Below are 24,045 nucleotides of genomic sequence, written 5' to 3'. Positions count from 1 at the left end.
CACAGACTAGAAGAAAAGGGACCTAAGAGGAACAGTTGGGTACCAACCACCAAAACAACAATCAAGGACAGGAAAAGGATAAAGATGAGGCAGGTAAGTTGTTGGAGAAATTCCAAATTTAAGAAATGGAAGTACCCCCACCTACAACCACTTTATTAAAAGAAGATAGGATGGAAGCAAAAAAGGAACACATAGAAGGCACCATGGAAAAGAAGGTACTTCCACTTGGAGAGAAGGTTGAAAACTCTTAATAGGATTGCAGGAAATGGTAGAGGCCGCAAAGGAAGTCGTAAAGAAGGCTTAGGATATGGACATAATTGTAAAGGCAGCGAAATTCCTTTTAGAATTTATGCTGGAGGAGTGTAATGAAGAATGGAGCATCCTCATGGAAAGCAAAACAGGGAAAACAGAACAGCCACCCTTTATGTAGTTACTATTACAATAATAGATAGTTTCTATTATCTCTGTTTAGCATCTAATGGTTATCTATGTAATAATTTTGTAAATATTAGAATGCTTCTAATATTTAGTTTTTTGTTTATAGAATAGAATGTTTCTATTCTTTACAATTGTTTCCTAAGGAAACATCATTCAGTCTCTTGTATAAATTAACCTCTTGGTCTCTATTAATAACAAGCAAAAAAATTCCAATTGCTTCGTAATATGATATTAGAACCAATACTCTAAATTTTTTCGAAAATGATTATAATTTCTTGGTTGAAACTATCTGCCTTTTATTTTTGAAAATAATTTACATGCATATTTGCTTCCAACTCTCTCTATAATCCAACTAGGGTTTCTGTTCTGAGAATTCTGAAACCAACGACTTGCGGTTCTGTTTTGCAACCCATTTCTATACAGATCCATCTGTTTTTTGGCACATCTCTGCGATTTTTTGTGAGTCTTTTTGCAGGAGGGTCATTTTTGTTCAAAACCCTAATTTTCTATACTGGATCAAAAATATTACAAATTCTTAGTCGATTTTTTTGAGATCTCAACTAGGTTGTATGTTTTTTATCGATGCCTCGATTTTTGTGTCTCAATTTTCGAGCCAACCGATTCAAAGACCAACAACATTCTTTTTGGGTTATTTGAGCTCTCTCCTGGGGTCACCCTTCAAATTTTCTGGGTCTCTACTTTTTTAGGGTTGTGTAATGTCCCTTGGTATACAAATCCAAAAAACTAAGGCAATTACCAATTTTTGATTTCTTATTATTCAAAAGATTGAATTAGAATCGAGTCAAGATGTTATACCAAGGCAACAATTATTATTTCTTAAATATATGTATAGTTCTTCATGTAAACAGGAAGTAATATCTGATGTTTAGTAATATAAGATGCTATGGTGGCGTTGTTTAATAATTTAATATAATAATTGGACTATGATGTTTGAATACAAAAATATAGGTAGGTAATGCTTTAACAAAGATAAGTGAGCTTGCCCTTTGAGGATATATCTGTTTACACATCACAGACTTGGGATGAGGCAATTTGCTCAAGGAAACAATACTAAGTAATAATATATGAATTGTGACTTGTTATCTCATGTATGTGTGTATTGATTTGAATGTTGGAGTTTTATATCATATTCTTTATGTTATAACTTGTGATGCTTTCTTCACACTTTTATTATCGAATTTGTAATTCTCCTTGTATAATATCCACTTGTTACTTGCTACGAGCCAAGGTCCACGATGAATGATATTTACTCTCAGTTTAAGTTGATAGATGTTTGACTTCTGTATTGGTTTCAGATATCTTTCCCCTCTGTTTGTGCTCATTCCTTTGTATCTGATCTCTCTTTGTCCGTCTACGATATCCTATATTTCCTCTTAATCACTTATAGTCATCCTAACACTATCGTCTATATTGATGAAGATGTTATTCTAAATCAGTATCTCTGACGTGAATGCTTGTCACAGTTCGTGCCCTAGGCGGTTTCTCTCTTATGCATACCTAAATCTGATTCGTAAGTAATTTCCCATTCAATATGGACTTTGTTATTGGTCTTTTGCAAAATGATCTTTCTGATAACATATGTTGACACTGAGTAGTGGAAATCTGTTTGAGATTTTGAGCATTGATGGCAGTAGTATTTACAAAATATATTTGTTACGATTCGATCACTTGCTTCTGTGAATAATAACATAATCCTCTTGTATCAGTGTTGATGCCGTGTAAGTCTTTGTCCACCTTTGTTAGGAAAGGTAATTTGTATTATGTCCAATCTTTCCTATATACCATGTAGAGGCCAAGGTTCGATGATGCCTTCAAAAGTGAAGAGGATTGTCCGTTTATATTATCTTCCCCGAATGAAGAGTTGCTTGGTAAAGGAACCTGACGTAAATCTTCATACTTGACAACTCTCCAAATATCAATGCAAGCGGTGACATAACTTTGATACGCTTTTAGTGTTAGGGACTGATTTTTTATCATTGTCATTTCTAGAATGCAGATTTCGTATTATCAATATGTATCTTTGAATTACAATTTTGATATATAATAATATTTATATTATAATATCATTATTTATTTGTAATAATATCATTATTATTCATTTTAATAAACTAAAATATTTAATTATAATAATATAATTATAATTTATTTATTTTTCATTTAATCATTTATTCTTATATTTTAATTATTATTACTATTGTAAAATTCCATTTTAAAAGCAGCAAAATAGGGGACACGACAAGTTGCATGTACTTGCATGTTGTTTGCATGTGTTGCTTTACCATGCAAAGTTTCGTGTTTTGCCTCCCTTCAAAATTATGGTGGGTTTTCATAATTTTTTTCCTACAAATATATATATATATATATATATATATATATATATATATATATATATATATATATCTGATGGATTTTCATTTTTCTTTCCAAAAAAACAAGATTCTTATGGGTTTCTATAAATTTTCGCTCAAAATTTTCGGATTCTATAATTTGCAAAGTTGCATGGAATTCCTTTGTGGGTGTGCAATTTTTTCCTCAAAAATTATCTGTAGGGTTTTACCATTTTTTCTTAAAAATAGAAGCTTTGCATTGTCATGTTTTGATTGTTTTTTCACCTCAAAAATCATGTTGGGTTTTGATTGATTTTTCACCTCAAAAATTATGTTGGGTTTTGATTGATTTTTCACCCCAAAAAACGTGTTCAATTTTTTTCGATTTTCTCCTAAAAATCATGGCTTTTTGCGGTTTGTTTTGGACCATTATCCAAAGAACATCAACAGACATTCTTTGCTCCAAATTCAGAAGGCTCCTAGAAAAAGAACATTCAATGCAACTTTTGCCACAAGTATGGGCACATGAAGGTTGAATGTCAGAAGCATTCAGCTGCCCTATCTAAGTAATCTATTTCGCAGCCCACAGTGAATAGTGCAGAGCCCCTTGAGCAGACAGATTCTGCCTTTTGCGCTTTTTGACAGCATCATGCTCTAGATAGATTAACCATTAAGGGAGGGTATTACAATAATAGGTTGTTTCTATTATCTTTGTTTAGTATCTAATGGTTATTATCTATTGTAATCTTCTATAAATATTAGAATGTTTCTAATATTAAGTTTTTTGTTTCCAGAATAGAATGTTTCTATTCTTTAGGGTTGTTTCCTAAGGAAACATTGTTCAGCCTCTTGTATAAATTGACCTCTCCATCTTTGTTAATAACAAGAAAATATTTTTCGATTACTTCATCATAATTACTAGGACAGATGGAGGGAATGTTCAGGAAGACATTCATAGAAATACAAAAAGCAAAGGTAATCGCAAGAAAAATCAAGGAAGAATGGAAATTCGAGAAGGGAACTCGAGCAGAAATGTTAGCCTTAGCAGAAAAGGACTGGATGGATGCCTTGTGACTATTACAAGCAGCCTGAGCTAAGCAACTGCCAATAGAACGGGATCTACGGCTTCTTAGGCAGCAACGCACCTCAATTCAAGGATGTCTTTCCACTCTACAGCTTGAAGTGTAGTCTCTTTTTGCTAAATTGTTGGGTAGTTGTCTAGAACACAACTTCTTTTTTTCTTTTTTCTTTTTTCTTTTTTTTTTGGAGGGCGGGGGGATCTAGAGCATAATAAAACAATAATGTAATTAGAGATAGTAGTGGATTTGGGTAGTTAGGTGGCAAGGGGATGTGTCAATTGGTCTCCCTAACCAACCAAGCACCTTATTTAAGAACATTTGAACATGAATGATGCACTTGTTTTTGCTAATGACTACAAGAATACTATTCTCCCTCACATATTCTTGGTATGGTTGCCATTAGTAATAATTGCATATGTTGATACTGATAGTATTGAATTCATGTTCTGGCATATTGTACTACAACCATTCTATGTTTGAGTTGTGGTAAGGCCAAACATATTTACAACTGTGAAATGTAATTGTATTTCCTTACTAATTGAGACAAAAAAATGTGTTGAAACTTGATAACATTACCAAAGACCCAGGTTCCCATGAGTTTTATTACAGTGGTGTGTTGTTGCCTTATGCAAACAGACACAAACATAATTTGAGTTGTGGAAAGGCCAAAACATATTAACTATCATTAGGACTAGGAGATCGTTCATCTCAGTTATTTTAAGTTTTTAGCAGAAATTTCAATCCATGTTCCAGAGTAAATATGAATCAAAACATTATCCTGATGTGTTGGTGGCAGTGGCAAATAACAACTATTAAATTTGAGCTTGTCTGCTCCAGCAGAGGTAGTGGCGACAAAATTACCACACTCAACATTAGGATTGTGCATTTTCCATCTGCACATTATTATTTGCCTTGAAAAATGTCCAATCTACAACTCGCATAAGTTTATGGCATTAAATTTCCAAATTGTCAATAGTCAAGTTTTGCAAACAAATGGAATGTGCAACTCTCATTCAGTCAGCCATACAAGCAATAAGCAGTTCAATAGCAGCATTTTCTTCCTCAAGGAAAAAGACAGGTAACCATACTGTGAGCATTTTGTTCTGGCGTTGCAATTCTCTGCAAAGAGCTTCTAGCTTTTCCCGGAGGGCTATGTTTTTCTTCAATTCTAGAAGCACTGCACAAAGGAAATGCAAAACGTATAAAAGGTATATTTTCCAGAAAGAAAAGCTGCATATAGATTTGTATGTCACAAAGAAGATAAATCAAATTTATCCTGCCAATAATATGTCATATGACCAAGGAACATGGCTTCAGTGAGAACCAAAAAAGGACATTTTAGAACTATACCAAAAATCATTTGAATCAATAACCTATAAATTATTATAAGAATGAAATGAGCAGATATGGAATGTAAATTTTTATAGACACTAAAAGATAAAACTTGAAAATCAAAATGTCCAAGCTTATTGACATTACACTACAGAAATGTATTCAGTACATAAATCAAAAAACCACAATAACATAATATGAATGCTTTCCAAGAAAATGTAAAAAGTCCAAGTAATAGACAGAAGAAAAGTCAAACATGCACCAGTAAGAAGCTCTGGAAAAGAAAGTAAACAGTTTCATACGTGGGATGAAACCATTTTTCCTTTATCTCAATCTTGCTAACTGAGATATTTCCATAGTTACACCAGGTGGCAGAACAGGGAGACAGGTTTTCGCAATGTGGCGACAAAGGGCATCAATTTAGGGATGGCAAATGAACATCGGCGAGGGAACGGAAGGACGGGGCATATATAGTATGTGCTATACACATGGTACTTAAAATACAAGTTATGAAAAGGTGTACAAGACTATTGAGAAGTAAAATACTAACTAGAGTAGCATGATATCAAAACAAAGTACAAAATGTCCAAATGTAGTGAAGGGAGGCATGTAATCATCTCTTGGGAGGTAGAGCCTTAGGCGGCGATTGAAAGCTGACCGGCGGCATAATTGGGGACTTCGGAATGGTGCCCCCAAGTCCTTGGGATGCTAGCATTTGGAAAGGGGGGATGTGACCCCCTGGAGCCCTGGATACATTCTGATTATTCATTTATAGTCTATTTTCAATTGGGTGTTCAACTCACACTAGGAAATCTTGAGAGAAACGAACCTACAATGATCAAAATCAACTAATATGTAATGTCACCATATTTGATTTCAATTTCCAATGCTTTATAGTGAGACTTTCTGCAATGTGCTTGAAACTATTTTAACATTTACACTTAAGTTATAAAGTTATGTTTTAATATGTAGTTTAATGTAAAATATTATAAAGTTATATTATGCAAAATAGAATCCTAGTAGAGATAAGGAGGATCCTTTACGCATTAATTGTTAATATTTCAAAAAGGTCATTTTCAATGGAAATTTGGTTTTTTAGCAAACGAGCAAAAAAATGTTGTTTTTTATTTAAAAAGCTAAGCAAAATGAATTTGGATGTGTGTGGGTACAAACATGTGTATATAGATCATAGTAACAAGAATCGCAGCGATTCACACAATTCGGCGATTCGATTCAAACCAAACGATTTTTTGTGAATCGGTGAATCGAATCAGCGATGAAGGGTTTATGAAATAAGTTACTCACTAAATTTCAAGGGTTTTTTTAATTTGCCGATTTGTGGCCGATTCAATTCCGATTCATGGCCGATTCGCAATTCAATTCAGCCTTGCCGATTCCGATCCAATTCCACTTCTCATTACTTTGGTATAGATAGATAGATAAATCTGCATATACATATACATCTATGTAATTAAAGAAATGCGATTCTCAAAAATTAAATTATTAAATTATATTTTTAAGTTTTAACACATAAAAATAAAAATAAAAAACGCTAAACTTTATATTAAAAACATAAAGTCAAAAATATTATTAATTTTTATTAACAGTAAAAAACAAAAAACATATTGAATAATTTATGTCATCACTATATTTTTTATAATATATATCTTCCTTGCATAAGACTGTCATAAGCCATAATTGATAAATGTACGATATAATATAATTTTTAATGCATTTATGATTGTTTTAAAATATACATTATTTTGAAAAATATATGATTATTCCTTATTTAATAAATGCATATAGTCAATAAATAATTGATAGCCAACTATTATAACTTATTAATAATTATCTCATTGATTATATGTTAATAAAAATATCTAAAAATATATCCTAATAATCAATAAATAATTCAATACAATTAATTTATAACCATTAACATTATACCATATACAATAATAGAATTCATTGATACTATAATGTGACCCATATATTGGCCATAATAAATAGTGTAACAAATGAAGGACTTTCTAATTATTGTTATATCTACCATCTATATCAATCAGAAAACTTCATTATTGCAGCCATGTAGAAATTAAAGAAAAAACTAAAACCGATTGAGAAGAACTCATGATGCGATTTTAGAAAAAGACATTAATGAAGTGATTAGTCACCGATGAATAATGACTACGTGATGACGTCAATGATAAATTAAGAAATGGTAATATCATTAGTGCTCACAATAGAGGAATTGTCGATAGTCTTGAAGACAAATGAGGATAAAGGAGACTATTCTTAAGACTCATTGATATCAATCAATGACTACTATAGGAGTGGAAAAACTACAATTAATCATTACTCATCATTAATTAGAAAAACCGTGACCATGTTATGAAAAGACACTATTTACAATAACAAAGACAATGGTTAAGGATATGAATGGACACAAGGCATGTCTATTGGTTAAAGGACTTATCATTGCAGACATATAATATAAGAAGGCAGTCCCCCATCACCATTCAGGTATCAATTAGGAGAATAGAGAATAAAAAGGAATTAATATTGACCAAGCGGCCGAACAGATTGATCTGAAGGGTCATGCTAGTCAGTACAGAATATCTATCCATTGTTACATAAGATAATAAGCAATGTGAACCTGGAACATATTCGTAAAAATATGTGGGAACAAATATGTAAATGACTAAGTTAACCTAAATTAACTTATAATGCAAGGCAATTATACATTGAATCTGTTTTTTCCAGAGATAGGGGTATATCAAGATATACACATAAAGAAATATATATCTCACAATAATAGTTAGAATTATGTGGTTATACATTATATGAATATATACTTGTAATACAAAAGAGTTAAAATATTTGTAGCCTATTCCTTAATCTGTACGTTCTTAAGCTCTGTCACTCTTGATCACATAAGGGTTTGTTGCTACTATACTACAATTGCAAACATGAGGACATCATAAATTATGCTCTCTTTTCTGAGCTTCCAAGCCAAAACACATTATTCCCCTCTCACCTTCAATATGTTTATTTAACAATGTGCATGCCTCTAACACATATGTGACAGCATTCCAAACTGGTTGTAAGTAAAGAAATCTCACAATTCTTACCCCAATAGTATGATCCCAAAAGATGATCAATTCGACATGCTTTTCAATGGATAAATAAGTCTTTGGCATTTTCTTCTTTATGCTTACCATGTACCAGAGCTCTATGAGCTTTAATTTTTATTTTTCTAACGTAATCATGAATCCCAAAAGAGTGTATAAAATGGGCCAATCGACTATGATATGACTCAAAAGAGAAGTGGATCTAATGACTTGCTAGCTGCACATCAAAACCCAGGTCAGAACAAGGGATCAAAATATTAGAATGATAAATGCTAACACTTTAGGAGTAAAAGATCCCTTGATTGACTCAAGAGTAAAAGCTCCCTTCATTAACACTTTAGAATGCTACAACGGTGCATTCAGCATCAACACTATGTCAAACAGCGTTGAAGAAGAGCTGAGGTTACATACTACTTGTCACAACTAACATTAACAGGAAGAAGGTGTAATGTCCCCTTTTTCTAGGACATTATAATTCTGTGCTGGCTCATTTCACCTAAGTTTCAAGGGCAGAAAGGTTCTTTGCAGGGTTCAGTTCGAGGTTTGGCCTAGGCATTTCCAGTTTCAGACCCATCGGAGCAGTTTCGTAAGTTGTTCGGATACGTACTATTTTTAGTAAGTAAACAGAGTGCAGTATTTTTGGTACCTCAATGTTGGTTTGAAAGCGTCTCACTGAGAACTTTCCAATGAGCTATTGCATGCGATTATCTGAGTTCATTTGGTCAGCTATTTTAATGCCTGATGATTATATGGTTTCCTGACTAAGTGACTATTAAAGTCATTTAACTTGTCACTTTATTTTAAAAAGTTACTATGTTCACTTAAGTGACTAAAGGACGAAAAGGTGCTTTATCCCACATTGCTTAAAAGAGCGTACATCACTTTGGGAAAAGTTATAAAGGGACAACAAGCTCCACACGTGAGGATATGAAGATTATAATATTCAAGCAAATATTAATCTGGGAACTGGAAACAGTTGCTGGTTACTTCTTCTAGGATGCAAACCCTTGGAGAAGCGTTTGAATGTTGGACGCAAACCTAGCCTTCTTACAAGTTTCATTTATATTTCCAATCTGACTGTCATTTTCTGTTTATAAGATTGGATTACTTGAGTTGTTGCACGTTATTATATTGCTGATGTATAATACAGTAGCACATTTTGAGTTATTTGAGTTAACTCCTAGTTTTAATATGTACTTCTGATTATTGAAAGAAATAAATACATTTCTTTTCTGAAGTTTCTCGTATGTTTATTTGCTGGTTATGAACAATTAATGTTCTGAAATTTAGATTAAGTATTGGTTTACTTTCCAGATCTGAATCTGCACTTAAATATCAAGGGTTTGGGGAAAATATCCGTAAAGGGATATTACAGATGGTTGCTAAAGTTATGCAGAAAATGACTAACAGTCCATCAAACAAGAAATTATTTTCCTTTAAAGCACTTCAGAGGCTTCTATTTCTGGTGGAGAATGCAATAGTAATATGCATTGGCATGTTCATTTTCTTGATGTCCCCAGATGGAACCCATGAAATTGCAAGCATTTGGCAGCATGAGACCTGGAGCATCATGCAAAGGTTTTCATCTGTACAAAAGGTCGGTTAAATGTTTAATTTCTTTGCTTTAACTACTTTGTCTTGCCTTGTTTTCGTAGAGTAGTAATTGTTACTGTTCTGATTGTGCAAAAGTCCATTATGCAGTGGACAGCCCTTCATCTATTGTATAATATAAGGGATTTCACGTTGTGTCTTCTCTGTTTTACTTTTGGTCACTTAGTCTCGTAAGGATGTTGAATCCAACAGAGAATCCTTATATACAATTCTTCCCCATCATGCAACTGTCTGTCCAAACAAGGGCTTGAGCTGATTTTAAAAGCTCACTTGCTTGATTCAAACTTCACTTCTTTAATCAATAAATGATTGGCAGTGATGGTTATACAAGAGCAGTTGTCTATGCCTAGCATACATCTATCATCACAAGGCCTATAAAGGTAGTCTTCTCGATGCTAGAAAACCCCCCCAGACAACATCCTTTGGTCTATAAATGATGGAGATGCTGTATGTTTCCTACCAAAACAATGTCAAGTGAAACATCCCACTGTCAGCTTTTTTTGTCATACTGTATGCTGCCTACCAAAATAACATCAAGGAAAACATTCCGAATTTCAGCATTTCTGTCCTGTTAATGACTATGTTAACTTCTCCACATTATGTCAGGAAGCCATGTTTCAAAAAGTTGTATCTTCCATGTTGCCCACCTATATAGTTGGTACAATCACCATCTTATATTTATGCCCTGAACCATTCTTATATGTTTGAGTGAGAAAAATAATGTAGCTATTGTCATCCTGGTAAAGGCATTCTCCTCAGAGTGTAACCCATTTCTAAAGTATTTATGTTTTCAGTATCACACATGCGTCTGATAATTATGAAAATGTGCATGTAATTATTTTACTTACAAATGATCATCTTGAAAACCATAATGTCAAGTCTACATCTTAAGCATAAATGAGATTTTCATAAGCAAAAAAGTAAATATTCAGATGTCTACTGTAGCTCATGTGCATCAAAGCATAGCTCCTTACTCTGTTTCCCAGGGTAACCTTCAAGTCTTTTCGGTAGGCACCACAGTTATTCCCTGGTCTACTACTCTCTCTAGCTCTTTTGCTTTTCCATGTCTAATCTGCCCCAAGGCAGTCTGAAGAATTTTCTTGTCCAGCTCCTGTGTGCTCTGCATCTTCATGCCTTCATCCTACACAGTGAGTCACAGCTGATCTGCAAAAGGTGCCAGTGGCCTGGTTGTTTCTGCAGATCCAGTCAAATTATTGTTAGCCAGTTTTCCCTGTTTGGGCAGGCCATCGGTTCTGGCCCTTTCTGCAGATATGATTCTCTATGCTTCCCTTCCTGCTCTTGCTCCATTCCCTGCTAAACTTAATTAAAAGCTGTTTTCTGCTCCATCTTTTTGTGTTGCTGTTTGGAATCCTTAAAAGGTACTGAATCCTTTTCTAGTGCAAAACACTTATAAGAGTCAAATACTTGAGATGGATCCTTAAGTCACTAATCAGGAGAAACATTATACATAAAATGAGGCATATGTAGAGGTTCCATAAGTTTTGACCAACTCTAATGAACATCATACCTGGATCACTAAGACTTGGCAACCTTATAGAAAATTAATAAAGTACCAGTGCACACGGAGCATTTTCTACTGATTTGTTGTTCAATAGGAGATTGGGACTATCTGCTTAACGTAGGACCCTGGTTTTGTGCCTGTGTTTATCTCTATATAAAGTCATGGTATCTTGTGCTTCATCCGTCAGAAATTATTTATGTGATGCCAACTTAGGTAATATTTTGTAATCTATTTTCCAGTATCAGATTATCTCAAATTTATTCACCATAGGAAATGATTTGTATAGTTAAAAGTACACTTCCCCACCCCTGCACACCCACACCAGGTCTGCCTAGGTATAGGTACGTCCTGGGGTACACCAGGATGGATACCAAGACATATATAGTTTAAGACTTTTTAAAACTAGATCAAAAGAACGTCTCTCTGTCATTTGACAAAATCCTCCACAGGTTATTAATAAAGATTTTGATAAGGTTGTCATTGCTGGCAAATCGTGTAAGACAAATCATGAAGAAGCAAACGATCACTATTAAGAAGTCAAGTCAATAGGTTAAGCATATAGGTTAACAGACAAGTCATATCGGCAAACTGGAGCTACTATCAGAAAAGGAAAGGAGGAGAATGTTATCGGATAACTGCATCGTTATTGGTACATAGGATGTGAACAAAGCTAATTGGTACAAAATAACACTATCGGTGACCAATGAATTGGACATATAGCTAAACGAAAGAACAAATTGGCAAATCAAAGGAATGATTGTCAAAGAAGGAAATTCATTGAATCTGGACTAAAGAAGAAGTGAAGGAAACGTGTCAGGGAATCATTCAAAACGGTTTATGGAAGCTTCAAGATGAAACTTTATGAAACCCTAATAAGGTTTAGGAAAGCAAGAAGGATATAAGAATGATCAAGCACATTGAAAAAAAAATTATGAGCTATTGCGCAAAGAGCAAAGAACAGTAGTTACAGAATCAAGAATTAGAAGAATTGTGGAACAGAGGAGCAGCAGAAAGGATCTAACAAGCTTTAGGTGAAAGCAATCACAGGTCAAACTCTTGTTGATTTATTCCTAACAGTTTAGCCACAAGATTGTGAAATCCCTTAACCAGGTAGTCTTTAAACGATTTATGAGTTCTATTTGGAACTTATTGTAAATCCTTGAAGGGGGTGAACACTGTATAAGTGGGATAAATTATCTTAACAAAGTAGTCTCTAACAAGACTTTAGATACTTCTAACAAGGTATCAGTCACTCCAAACAGGGTGAAGTCATTCAGAAGATGACATTTATGCAAGCTTTTAATTGGGCACCTTATTACTGCAATGATGAGTTGTGAGTACCATTCCCACAGCAATTTTTCCCTCCGACCAAGGGTTTTTTGCGAGACCAAAATACTAAGTAATCTGTTATATGTGTGATTGTCTATGTTTCATGTTGATTTCTTTGAAAGTTTTACATTTCAGTAATAGGTAACAAGTTATTGCATATCAATAAACTAATTGGTGAAACAAAAAATGTCGGTGCAAGTGAATTACAGTTTATCAGTTTACAATTAAAATCTTAAATTGGATGAAAAGTGTGTCGTACTAATTCAACCCCCCTCCCCCCATCTCAATACCATACCTAAATCTTTCCAACACCCTCTAAGATTCTTTGAAACATCTCTTTTATACACATTATTAACATCCATTAAGAAATTTACATAATTTCATTTTATTATATTTTTATTAAAAATTAACTTTTAATATATTTATATTTAATATTATTTTACTTTACTTTGTTTATTTTTTATTTATTTGTGATATTAATATTTAATAATTAAACATATTTAAATATTCAAAATTAATATTTTAAACTTCCCAACTTTATATACATTATTTTAGACTCTAGTATTTATAAATTATAGTTTTGTGAATATATTTACCGACTATCGAATGTATTTAGTCTTACAATATTGCATATTTCTTTTATTGTTTGTGTGTATATAAATACAAGCACTCAAACATACCTATTGATGTAAGTTTGTTCCACTACAACATGTAGAATCAAATACTCAATGTTTCAGAGAGAAACATCAAACACTCAGTCCTCTCTTGATATAAGGTCAACTCTCATGTAGAGCTTGTAAAATAAGATCCTGAAATGACTTCAAGGCTGCATTAGTTGGGGATACAAGCTCAATGAAATAATCTGATTTACTAGTAATCACCCGGGGACCTATGTTATTCATTCAATGGATATTGATTCTTGCACTTCTAAAGATTTTTCTTTGACAATGTCTAATGAAAATATAATTTGGATTTCCATAATTCCACTTCAACTTAAACTTACACTTGCTAACTTTGACTACTACTACTTCTAACTATGAGTGTAATGAATCATGAATGGACTTGACCTCTACTAGATGTAGCTTAATGAACGACTTCACCCACCTAGTGCAAGATTTTGAGGAACACTCAAATGGTTTTCAAATCAACTTCTCCTCTCCAACCCCACCAAATAGATGTGAACTAAAGATTGAATATCAATTGAAGCTAAGTGATTTCAATCAACCGCTAACCACTCAAGGCACTCCTACCATCCACACGAGGTTAGTGGCCCAGATTTGTTCAAGTAGCAAAAAAATATTCACAACTTCTTTCATTCATCTAAAGTACTTCCAAACACCATGAAAGGAAATCCACTACAAGTGAAAGACTGAGGAAACCATGCAATACATCAAAGCAACATTAAGTAATCCACCATGAAAACCAGACCATGAAAACCAGCAATGAATTATCAATTACTTTGAGTAGCAATTTAGAACCAATTTGATCAAGTCTCTTCCTTAGCCAGCCTACTTATACTTTTAGTTCTACAATCCAACCTCCTAATCTAATGAATTACAAATGAAGAGGCATTTTCCTTTTATAGATGTTCAATTACAATTAAGGACCAAGATTCATCCTGTTAATGCAATAGGATCTCTGATAGAATTAACTGTATTTCCAAACTGTAATAAAATATATAACTTACTTGATCTCAGATTTGTGTATTGTAGATCTTCAATTCAGAATAGTACTTGATGCTTGGAGAATCTTCTACTTGAATGATCATGGATAATTGTTCTTCAATAATCTGCAAGAGGAATAGATTGCTGGGACTGCATATATGACTTGTGATTGATATATTTAGTTCCCACCAATGCATGATAATACTTATATTCCATGAATAGTCTTATCCCCATAGGGGCATGACTCTACGTGGCATAACTACCACTTAACAACAATGTAATATCAATGTTAAAGATCGGTGGCAATAATCATGCCCGATACATATGATAACCAATGTATAAATCCTGATAAGAATTGGTGATAGCAATACGATTAATAACAATTGAAGCCCGATAAGAATCGGAGGCAGTGATATTAATTCCACACACACACACACACATATATATATGTATGCACATATGTGTATACATACATATATATATATAGGTATGTGTATCTGTTATTCTTTCTTTCAATATAATCATAATATTAGATTCAAATGTTCAGTATTATTTTGACTAAAGTTGTACTTCAACACTACCTCTTAGCAAGGGAGAAGTAATAATTCCTTAATAGATATAAGAATACAGAATGTCTGTATATATAACACATTATCTGACTTTAGCACTCTGAAATAGTGACTTGTAAAATAATTTTAAAAAATCATGATATGAACACTATCATACCATATATTATGATCTCTAATTGTCCGAAACAATATCTAGAGTAGTCATAATGCATTCGTTATCAATGACTTCCGGCATAACCGAAACAAGCATCATGATAACGGGCCTATCATTTGCAAGATCGTCACCTTACAAAGGATTACCTTCTGAATATATATGTGCACGAAAGATCGTCACCTTTCATTACATATTTGATGCAACTAAACAACCATAGAAGCATAAACATACATAAATTGAAAATTTTAATTCAAAATCCAATATTACAATTTAATCATACCAAGTTTTCCTCTGAAGTATTCCAACTTCACTTTAGCAAGAGGCTTGGTAAAGACCTTCGTTGTTTTCTCATTATTACTGATGTACTCCAATTTGATAACACCTCGATCCACCATATCTCTAATGTAGTGATAGGGAATTTCAATATGCTTAGAACAATTGTGGAAAACTAGATTAGTTGAAAGCTTGATACAACTCTGATTGTCGCAATGAATCACAATGGGCTTCAAAGGCCTTTTGAACAAATCAACTAGTAACTTTCGTAACCATACAGCTTCTCTGGCTCCCAAAGAAGAGGCTATGTATTCTACTTCGGTAGAGCTTAATGCAACTGAGGATTGTTTTCTACTGAACCAAGAAATCATCCCAAATCCAAGACTAAAGCAACATCGAAAAGTACTTTTACATTCAATAGCATTCTCTGCCCAATTAGAATCTAAATATCCATGAAGATTGATTTCTACTTGATCATATCTAATTCCCATGCCAATAGTGCCTTTTAGATATCTTAAAATATATTTAGCTGCATTTAGACGTATCTTCTTCGGTGTACACATAAGCTGACTTAAGGTGTTAGTAGCATAACATATATCAAGACGAGTATTCACCAAATACATTAAGGATCCAATAATTTGCCTATAGTAAGTAAGAACCGTAGATTCAGATTTGATCATATAATCCTTCAGCTTGTGTAGGTTGACTTCCATAGGAGTAGTAGCTGGTTTCTATTTATTTGAGGAAGATCAAGTGAAGAGAGCAACGGATTTGATTACCAAACTTCAGAGAAGGAGAGACAAGTTATCCAAAACTTTACAACTGACTAGTTCCGCTCCTGACTCGGAAGGGTGATCGCATGGGTCCCATAGACTACTTTAGTCTCGTGGACGTCATTAAAATCTATCATATCATATCATATCATTCCATCATTCCAAATTTTGTCAAAATATCAATAGTTTATTTTCCCTGATTTAGAAAAATATAGTTACCCTTTTGCCAGACTTCCAATCCTAGTAAGTAGTGGAGAAGACCTAGATCTTTCATATCAAACTCTGATGTTAGTTCTTGTTTGCACTTCTTTATAAGATGTTCTTCACCTGTTATCAACAAATCATCAACATTAAATACAAGAATAATCATGTCATCACCATCTATCTTTAAGTACAAGTTAGGATCATCTTCATTTTAGAATACCCTATCTTTGTTAGATAGTTGTATATTTTTTCATACCATGCTCTGGGAGCCTATTTAAGACCATACAGTGCTTTCTTTAATTTACACACATGAGATCTTTTGTCATCAGTGTAGAACCCTTCTGGTTGCTCAATATAAACTTCTTCTTCAATTTCACCGCTTAGGAATGTTGTTTTAACATCCATTTGATGAAATTTCCATCCTTTGGATGATGCGATTGCCAAGATAGTGTTAATTGATGTGTATCTAGCAACTGGAGCAAATGTTTCTTCATAATCGATACCTTCTTTCTGTGAGAAAGCTCATGCTACAAATCTGGCTTTGTACTTTTCAATGCTGTCGTCAGGTGCATGCTTGATTTTGAACAACCACTTAGAAGAAACAACTGATTTGTTTTTAGGCCTGAATACAACATCCTATATATATTTTTTAGTATAGAATTATATTCTTTAATCATTGCTTCTTTCCAAGGTTTGCTTCATAAGGCTTCTTTAACATTTGAAGGTTCTATTTTGATAAGTTTAGTTAATAATGCCACATAACATGACTGGTTTCTTGTTCTTTTACTTTCTCAGATTACTTCATCAAGTTCAACATGATTCTCTTCTATTATTTTCCTAGCCCAAAGTGGCCTCTTTTTATTGTTAACATATTCATTCTCCTCAGGATTTGAAGTAGTGGGTGAAGAAGATTCAGTATCATTCTCCCTCTCATTTTTTGTTGGGTGATCTTCATCTATTTCAGTAACAAGTTTTGTATGTGATTCATCACTGTTTTTAGAAAGATTGAAGGCAATATCTTCAAATTTAACATCTCTATTAATCTCAATTGTTCTTTGACCCGAAACATAGATTCTGTAGCCTTTGGTTGTTTCACTGTATCTAATGAGTATCCCCTTCTTCCCAGATGATTCTAGTTTTATTCTGTTCTCTTTAGGAATGTGAAGATAAACAAGACGCCCAAACATTCTTAGGTAACTTAGATCTAGTTTGATACTCGTAAATACTTCTTTAGGAGTGGTGTTCTCTAATACTGAGAGTGGGCATCTGTTTTGAATGTAAACTGCAGTGTTAGATGCTTCAGCCCAGAAAGAAGTATGAAGGTTTTGATCGTGCATCATTGCTCCGGCTGATTCAACAATTGATCTATTTTTATGTTTTGTAACTCCATTCTGTTGAGGATTATATGGTACAAAAAACTCCCTCTTAATCCCAATAGTAATGTAAAAAACTTTTAAAATTTCAGAGATGTATTCACCTCCATTGTCTGATCTTAGTATTTTTATTTTCTGTCCTGACTGGTTTTCAACTAGAGCTTTGAATTCCTTGAATTTTGATAATACGTCAATTGATTCCTTTTGTTTTAAGAAGTAGATCCAAGTTCTTCTAGAATAGTCATCAATAAAAATTACATAATAGAGACACTCATTTAGGGAAGGAACAGGCATAGGACCACATAGGTCAATGTGAATAAGTTCAAGAATAGATTTTGATTTGTGAACACTTTTAGGAAAGGATTGATTAGTGTTTTTGCCTAGGGCACATCCTTTGCAAATGCCTAAGTGATCAGTTTTGAGATTAAGTAATCCTTTTACAATTTTTCCTATCGATGATAATGCACGAAAGTGAAGGTCACCTAGTCTCCTATGCCAAATTTCGATAGAATTTGAAGTTTCATAACTTGGGGCTAAATTTTGATGATTACAAAGTTTATATAGACTTCCGTCTCTAAACCCAATAGATATAGTTTACTTAATGTTAGAGTTCTTTGGCCAAGATAGAACTCTATCCTCTTGAAAGGTGACTCTAAATCCTTGGTCAACAAGACCAGAGATAGAGACCAAATTCATTTTTATACCAAGTACGTATAAAACATTTTTAAGTTGAAGAGTAATACCTAAATTTAGGTGAATTGAGCAAGACCCAATACCTTTGATTGGATGGGTAGAATTGTCTCCAATAGTTACTTCTTCTAAGGAGTATTTTAAGAAGCTTTCAAATTTGTCTCTAAAACCTGTTAAATGCCGAGATGCTCCACTGTCTAAAATTCATGTATTTTTGTTTGAGTTTAATTCACTTGAAAGAGCTAAATAAAATGCAAAGTTTTATTTTTCTTTTTTCTCTTCTTTAACTTCTGCTAGGGTTGCTTGAATTCTTTTCTGTTCAAGGCAGAACTTGTGTGAGTGACCAATTTTGTCACATTTGAAACATTTTACTTTCGACCAATCTCATTTCTTATATGGTTTATCAAATTCCTTCTTATTGTGTTTGAATTTTCTTTTCTTGTTTGAATTTGCATGAAGGGCTTGAACGTCTCCTGCTTGATTTATGCTTAATCCCCTTGAAACTAGTCTTGATTCTTCTTGTGTGCACTCATTTTTGAGTGATTCAAATTTAGGGAACTCAGGACGGGAGCTTCGACCTCAAATAAAGGTTTCCCAAGATAGAGGAAGACCTCTTAAACCTATCATGCTAAGTTCTTTGTCACGGACTCAATTTTCAATTGCTGCAAGTTGATCTTTTAGTTTAGAAATTCGTAGGAAGTAGGATGTAATTGACTCCTCATTGTTCATCTTTATATATAGAAGATCTTGTTTTAAAGTTAACAGTCTACTAGTATTATTGATTTCAAAAGTGTCCTTAATAGTAGAGAACATTTCAAATGCAATTTTAAGACTAGATATGGAGGGGAGAATCTAATCCTTTACAGAGTCAATAATAATTTTCATAGCCTTGTTGTTGTGCCCTTTTCATGTCGTTTTATCTTGATCATTTTCAAGAATGGATTTGTTTGATTCTATATACTCTTCTAATTCCACTTCTCTTAATATTATCATGACTCTAATTTTCCATAATGAAAAATTTGATGCTCCCTCAAGTCTATCTATTACAATAATAGATAAGTCGTCTATTATTAGTTAATGGTTATCTTGTAAATATCTTAAGCTTTAGTTTGCTTTCGTTTTTTGCTTTTTCTAGAATAGAATGTTTCTATTCTTTATGATCATTCTTTTGTATAAATTGACCTCTCGGTCTCTATTAATAACAAGCAAGTATTTTACCAATTACCTCGTAATACGGTATCAGATCGAAGTTTTTTTTTGAAAATAATAATTTCTTTTCAGAAATTATCAGTAGCTATTTTCGAAATTAAGTATCCGTGATATTTTGCTTTAAACTGGTTTTTTTTTTCAGAGAAATCTGACTGTAGATCGAGAGCAAGGTTTTCGTTTTTGTGAGACATTCATAGAACTCCTGGTTTTTGGCTAGGGCTTTTGAAACCAATACAGGGTGTTTTTATTGCAAATCGCGTCTGATATCTTGTGAAAACACGTGATCTCTTCTACATTTCTCTGCAAATCGCACGTCATTGTTGGGGTCTTGTTCCTGGCTTGCGTTTGGTGTTCTGCGAACCGACCTCTGCTCACGTCCACAATTTTTGACTCAACTTTTATGCAAATCGCAGCATCATTCTAATTTGGTCCCATTTTTAAGGTCTGAAACTTAGCTCGCATTTCAGCAAAGTAGTTTGTCATAGTTTTTGGCTACTGTTTGCTTCACATTTGGAGTCGTTTTTGCATAGAAGTCATTTTTGCTTCATAGAAGCTTTGATTTGCTACAAAAAGTGACTTGTTTTGGCCTGCAAACTCCATTATTCTCTGCAAATTTGACCTTCAATGGCAGCCGACTAGGGTTTTGCTCGAAACCCTAATTTTTGGGTTTGGAAAAAAATTTTGCTTGCAAATTCTTGATGGGTTTTTCGAGAGCTCAACTGGGTTGTTGTCCATTTTTTCTAGGTGTCTCGATTTTTGAGCCAGCAAATCCAGAAAACGACAACAAATTCCTTCTAGATTTTTCGAGCTCTCTTCTAGTTCACTCTCTGATTCCTCAAAGTTTTCTATATTTTTGCCTCGAAGAATGTGCCTTTACAGATTCTCACAATTTTTCATTAAATGTGTCATGGCATCTCTGACAAATATTCTACTCGAGCATAATTCCAAATTCAATGGCCGCAATTATGTAACCTGGAAGCAACGCATCATCACAATCTTTGAGTATCGAAACACAAATCAACTTGTTATGGGTGTTACGAAGCATCCGACTTCTCCGGGTTCTAATCAAGATAAATGGGATCTGAATAATCAAGAGGCAGTGATGCTTCTCAAATTATCTGTAGCTAATGATCAGCATTCTCAGATTCCATCCGATAAGACAACTGCCGAAATCTGGACACACCTCAAAGGTCTTCATGAGACTTCTGACAAGAGCAGAGCCTTCTTTTTGAAAAACACTCTATTTTCTATTGTCATGGATGAGCGCACCATGCTCCAGGCACACCTGAATCAAATTCAAGAAATACGTGATCAGCTATTTGCCATCAGTCACAAGATGAAGGAAGAGGATATTGTGGTAATCACTCTTCAGAGTTTACCAAAATCCTATAAGCATTTTATCGAGACTCTCAACATCACATCTACTGCTGTTGATCTTAAGTTCACTGATCTCTGCACCCTACTGCTTCAGCAAGATCGGTGGAAACAACAGTTCGGTAGCACCTCCAGTTCCACCTCCACAAAGCAAGCCTTTGCTGTGAAATCCTTTCAGAAAGATAAGGACAAGTTTCAACAACCATCTCAACAAGTCTTTTGCTCCAGCATCTAATGGTTCCAAAACGAAAAACATTCAATGCAACTACTGCCACAAGTCTGGTCACATGAAGGTTGAATGTCGGAAATGCTTAGCGGCCCAATCTAAGCAATCTGGTTCGCAACCCAAAGCGAACAATGCAAAACACACTGAGGAGGTGGAATTTGCCTTTTACACCTTTATGGCTAAAAGACCTACAAATCATGTGAAGTCATCTGCCTGGTAGATTGATTTAGGTGCCTCTCAACATTTCACTCACCGCAGAGACTAGTTTACTGACTACCAACCTAATTCAAATTCTGTTATTTTTGCTGGCGAAGAAGAGTACATGGTTGTCAATAAGGGCAACATTCAAATTCAGTCTGTGGGGAGGAATCTCATATTCCTTGATGTGTACTACGTTCCAGGGATGGAACTAAGTCTACTCTCAGTTAGTCAGTTGCTGCGACATTCTCCACACTTGGCAATCACCTTCAATTCACATTAGTGCAGCATCATTGATCAGGTGACTAAGTCTACTGTTGCAGTAGGTCTTGAGGATCATGGTCTTTTCAGACTTACTGATTTTGGTGATTCTCAGAACTTAGCCATGGTTGCTTGGCGATCTTCTGTCAGCACACTTTGGCATCAACGATATGGGCACGTAAATGTGCATTATCTCTCACAGCGTGCTCGGGATGAGCTTGTTCTTGGATTGCCGGAGATTCAGACTCAACACCTTGGAGTTTGTGACGCATGTCAGGCTGGGAAGCAACATCGCACACCGTTCACCAGTAGCGATTCTTGGCGAGCTTCTCAGGTACTTCAGCTTGTTCATGCTGATATCGGCGGCCCTATGGCCACTCCTTCTGTTCTTGGTCCAGGTATTTTCTATTGTTTGTAGATGATTTCATTAGAAAAATGTGGGTGCATTTCCTTAAAAAGAAATCAGATGCATTTATTGTATTTCAGAAGTTTAAACCCTTAGTTGAAAAAGAGTCTGGGAAATCTATTATTACTCTTAGATCAAACAATGGGGGGGAATTTTGTTCTACTCCTTTCTCCAACTTCTTGGATACACATGACATCAAACGCCAATTAACCACACCCCACAAGCCACAACAGAACAGTGTAGTTGAACGTCAGAACAAGACAATCATTGAGATGGCTCATTTCATGCTCAAACACAAACATGTTCCGAAGCAATTTTGGGCAAAAGCAGTTAACACTGTAGTTTATCAGTTGAACAAGTCACCCACAGTGGCGGTCAAAGGTAAAACTCCGAAAGAGGCCTGGTCAGATCGCAAGCCCAAAATCAATCACCTGAAGGCTTTTGGCTCTCTTGCTTTTGTTTGGATCCCTGTTGCTTCCCACCCCAAGTTGGATGCCAAGAGTTGGAAACTGATGCTTGCTAGATATAGCAGTTTTCACAAAGCCTACCACCTGATTATTGTTGAGACATCTCGTCTCATATACAGCTGTGATGTAGTCTTCGATGAGCAGTGAGGACAATTCATGCCTGTTTCTCCTATTCCTGATCCAGCAGACCAGCCTACGCAAGCTCATGATTTGGGAGTTCGGTTTCCATTAGGTCCACCTGATCGGAGGGCTCTAGTAGCTCCTACAACTCTAGTTATTCCAGTGATACCTGTACAGACACCTCTGGCTTCTACAGGATCACCTCGCTTTGTAGATGTTTCACCTGAGTTTGACTCAACTTCTTCTGACGAGGATCTTGCTGATCAAGCATCTCCTAGTACTACTGTTGGTCATTCTCCTATCCGGCCTAAGTGGTGGGCTAAGACACTTGCTGATCTTCATGATGATGAGCTCATTGATGGGAGAACTGCTCGGAAAAAGAGAAAAACTACAAATTCTGTTAACTTTGCTCTTATGGCCAACATTCACAGTGTGTTTGAACCTCAAACATATTCCGAAGCTAAAGGAATTCCAGAGTGGGAACAGGCCATGAAATCTGAACACCAAAGCCTATTGAAGAACAACACTTGGGTCCTTTCTGATCTTCCACCACGGAAGAAACCTAGTGGCTGCAAATGGGTCTACAAAATCAAATACAAATTGGATGGTACTTTAGACAAGTACAAAGCTCATTTAGTGGCGAAGGGCTTTTCTCAACGTCAAAGCATTGATTATGAGGAGACCTTTGCTCCTACTGCAAAAATGAGCACCATCAGATTAGTCCTAGCCATGGAAGCACAGTTTGGCTGGAAGGTCCATCAGATGGACGTAAAGAGTGCTTTCCTGAATGGTGATCTCCATGAAGAGGTCTACATGACGCAGCCTCCTGGTTTCAAGGTTGCTAGTAAAGATCATCAAGTCCTCAAATTGGTAAAAGCTCTCTATGGCTTGAAACAGGCCCCTCGAGCATGGTACATCAAGATTGATAAATACCTCAGTGATCAAGGCTTCCAAAGGAGTTCTTCAGACTCAAATTTGTACATCAAGACTACTAACAGTGACATCTGGTTATCTATGTGGATGATTTGATCATCACTGGCAGTTTGGCATCTTTGATTCAGGGAATCAAACAGAACTTATGCCAATCTTTTGATATGACTGACCTTGTACTCATGCATTATTGCTTAGGTGTTGAAGTTTGGCAACAATCTTCTGGTATATTCATCTCTCAGTCCAAATATGTCAGGGCCCTGTTAGACAAATTCCAAATGCAGGATTACAAACCTGCATCTACACCTATGGAGAAAGGTCTCAAGTTATCTGCCAAGTCTGATTCTTCTTCCGTTGATGATAC

The 24,045-nt window shown here is 34.8% G+C and overlaps 1 protein-coding gene across 3 annotated transcripts in view; it reads right to left on the bottom strand.

The window, feature by feature from the left end:
* The window catches only part of LOC149556763 (alpha-taxilin-like protein), a 229,416-nt gene that overhangs the window by 88,506 nt on the left and 116,865 nt on the right, over nt 1–24,045 (bottom strand). For all 3 annotated transcript variants that reach the window (XR_016364782.1, XM_089831280.1, XM_089831281.1), the window contains exon 5: nt 4,954–5,042. Coding sequence is in view for 2 of the 3 variants with exons in the window: in XM_089831280.1 (XP_089687406.1) it covers nt 4,954–5,042 (89 nt within the window). In the remaining variant the exon portion in view is untranslated. The remainder of the gene's footprint in view (nt 1–4,953; nt 5,043–24,045) is intronic.

Source organism: Cupressus sempervirens, chromosome 5, assembly GCF_028749045.1.
Source record: "Cupressus sempervirens isolate cs-2001-9-10 chromosome 5, ASM2874904v1, whole genome shotgun sequence".
NCBI lineage: Eukaryota > Viridiplantae > Streptophyta > Pinopsida > Cupressales > Cupressaceae > Cupressus > Cupressus sempervirens.
The sequence above is the reverse complement of the archived record's forward strand: the minus strand, read 5'-3'. Positions and strand labels throughout refer to the sequence as shown.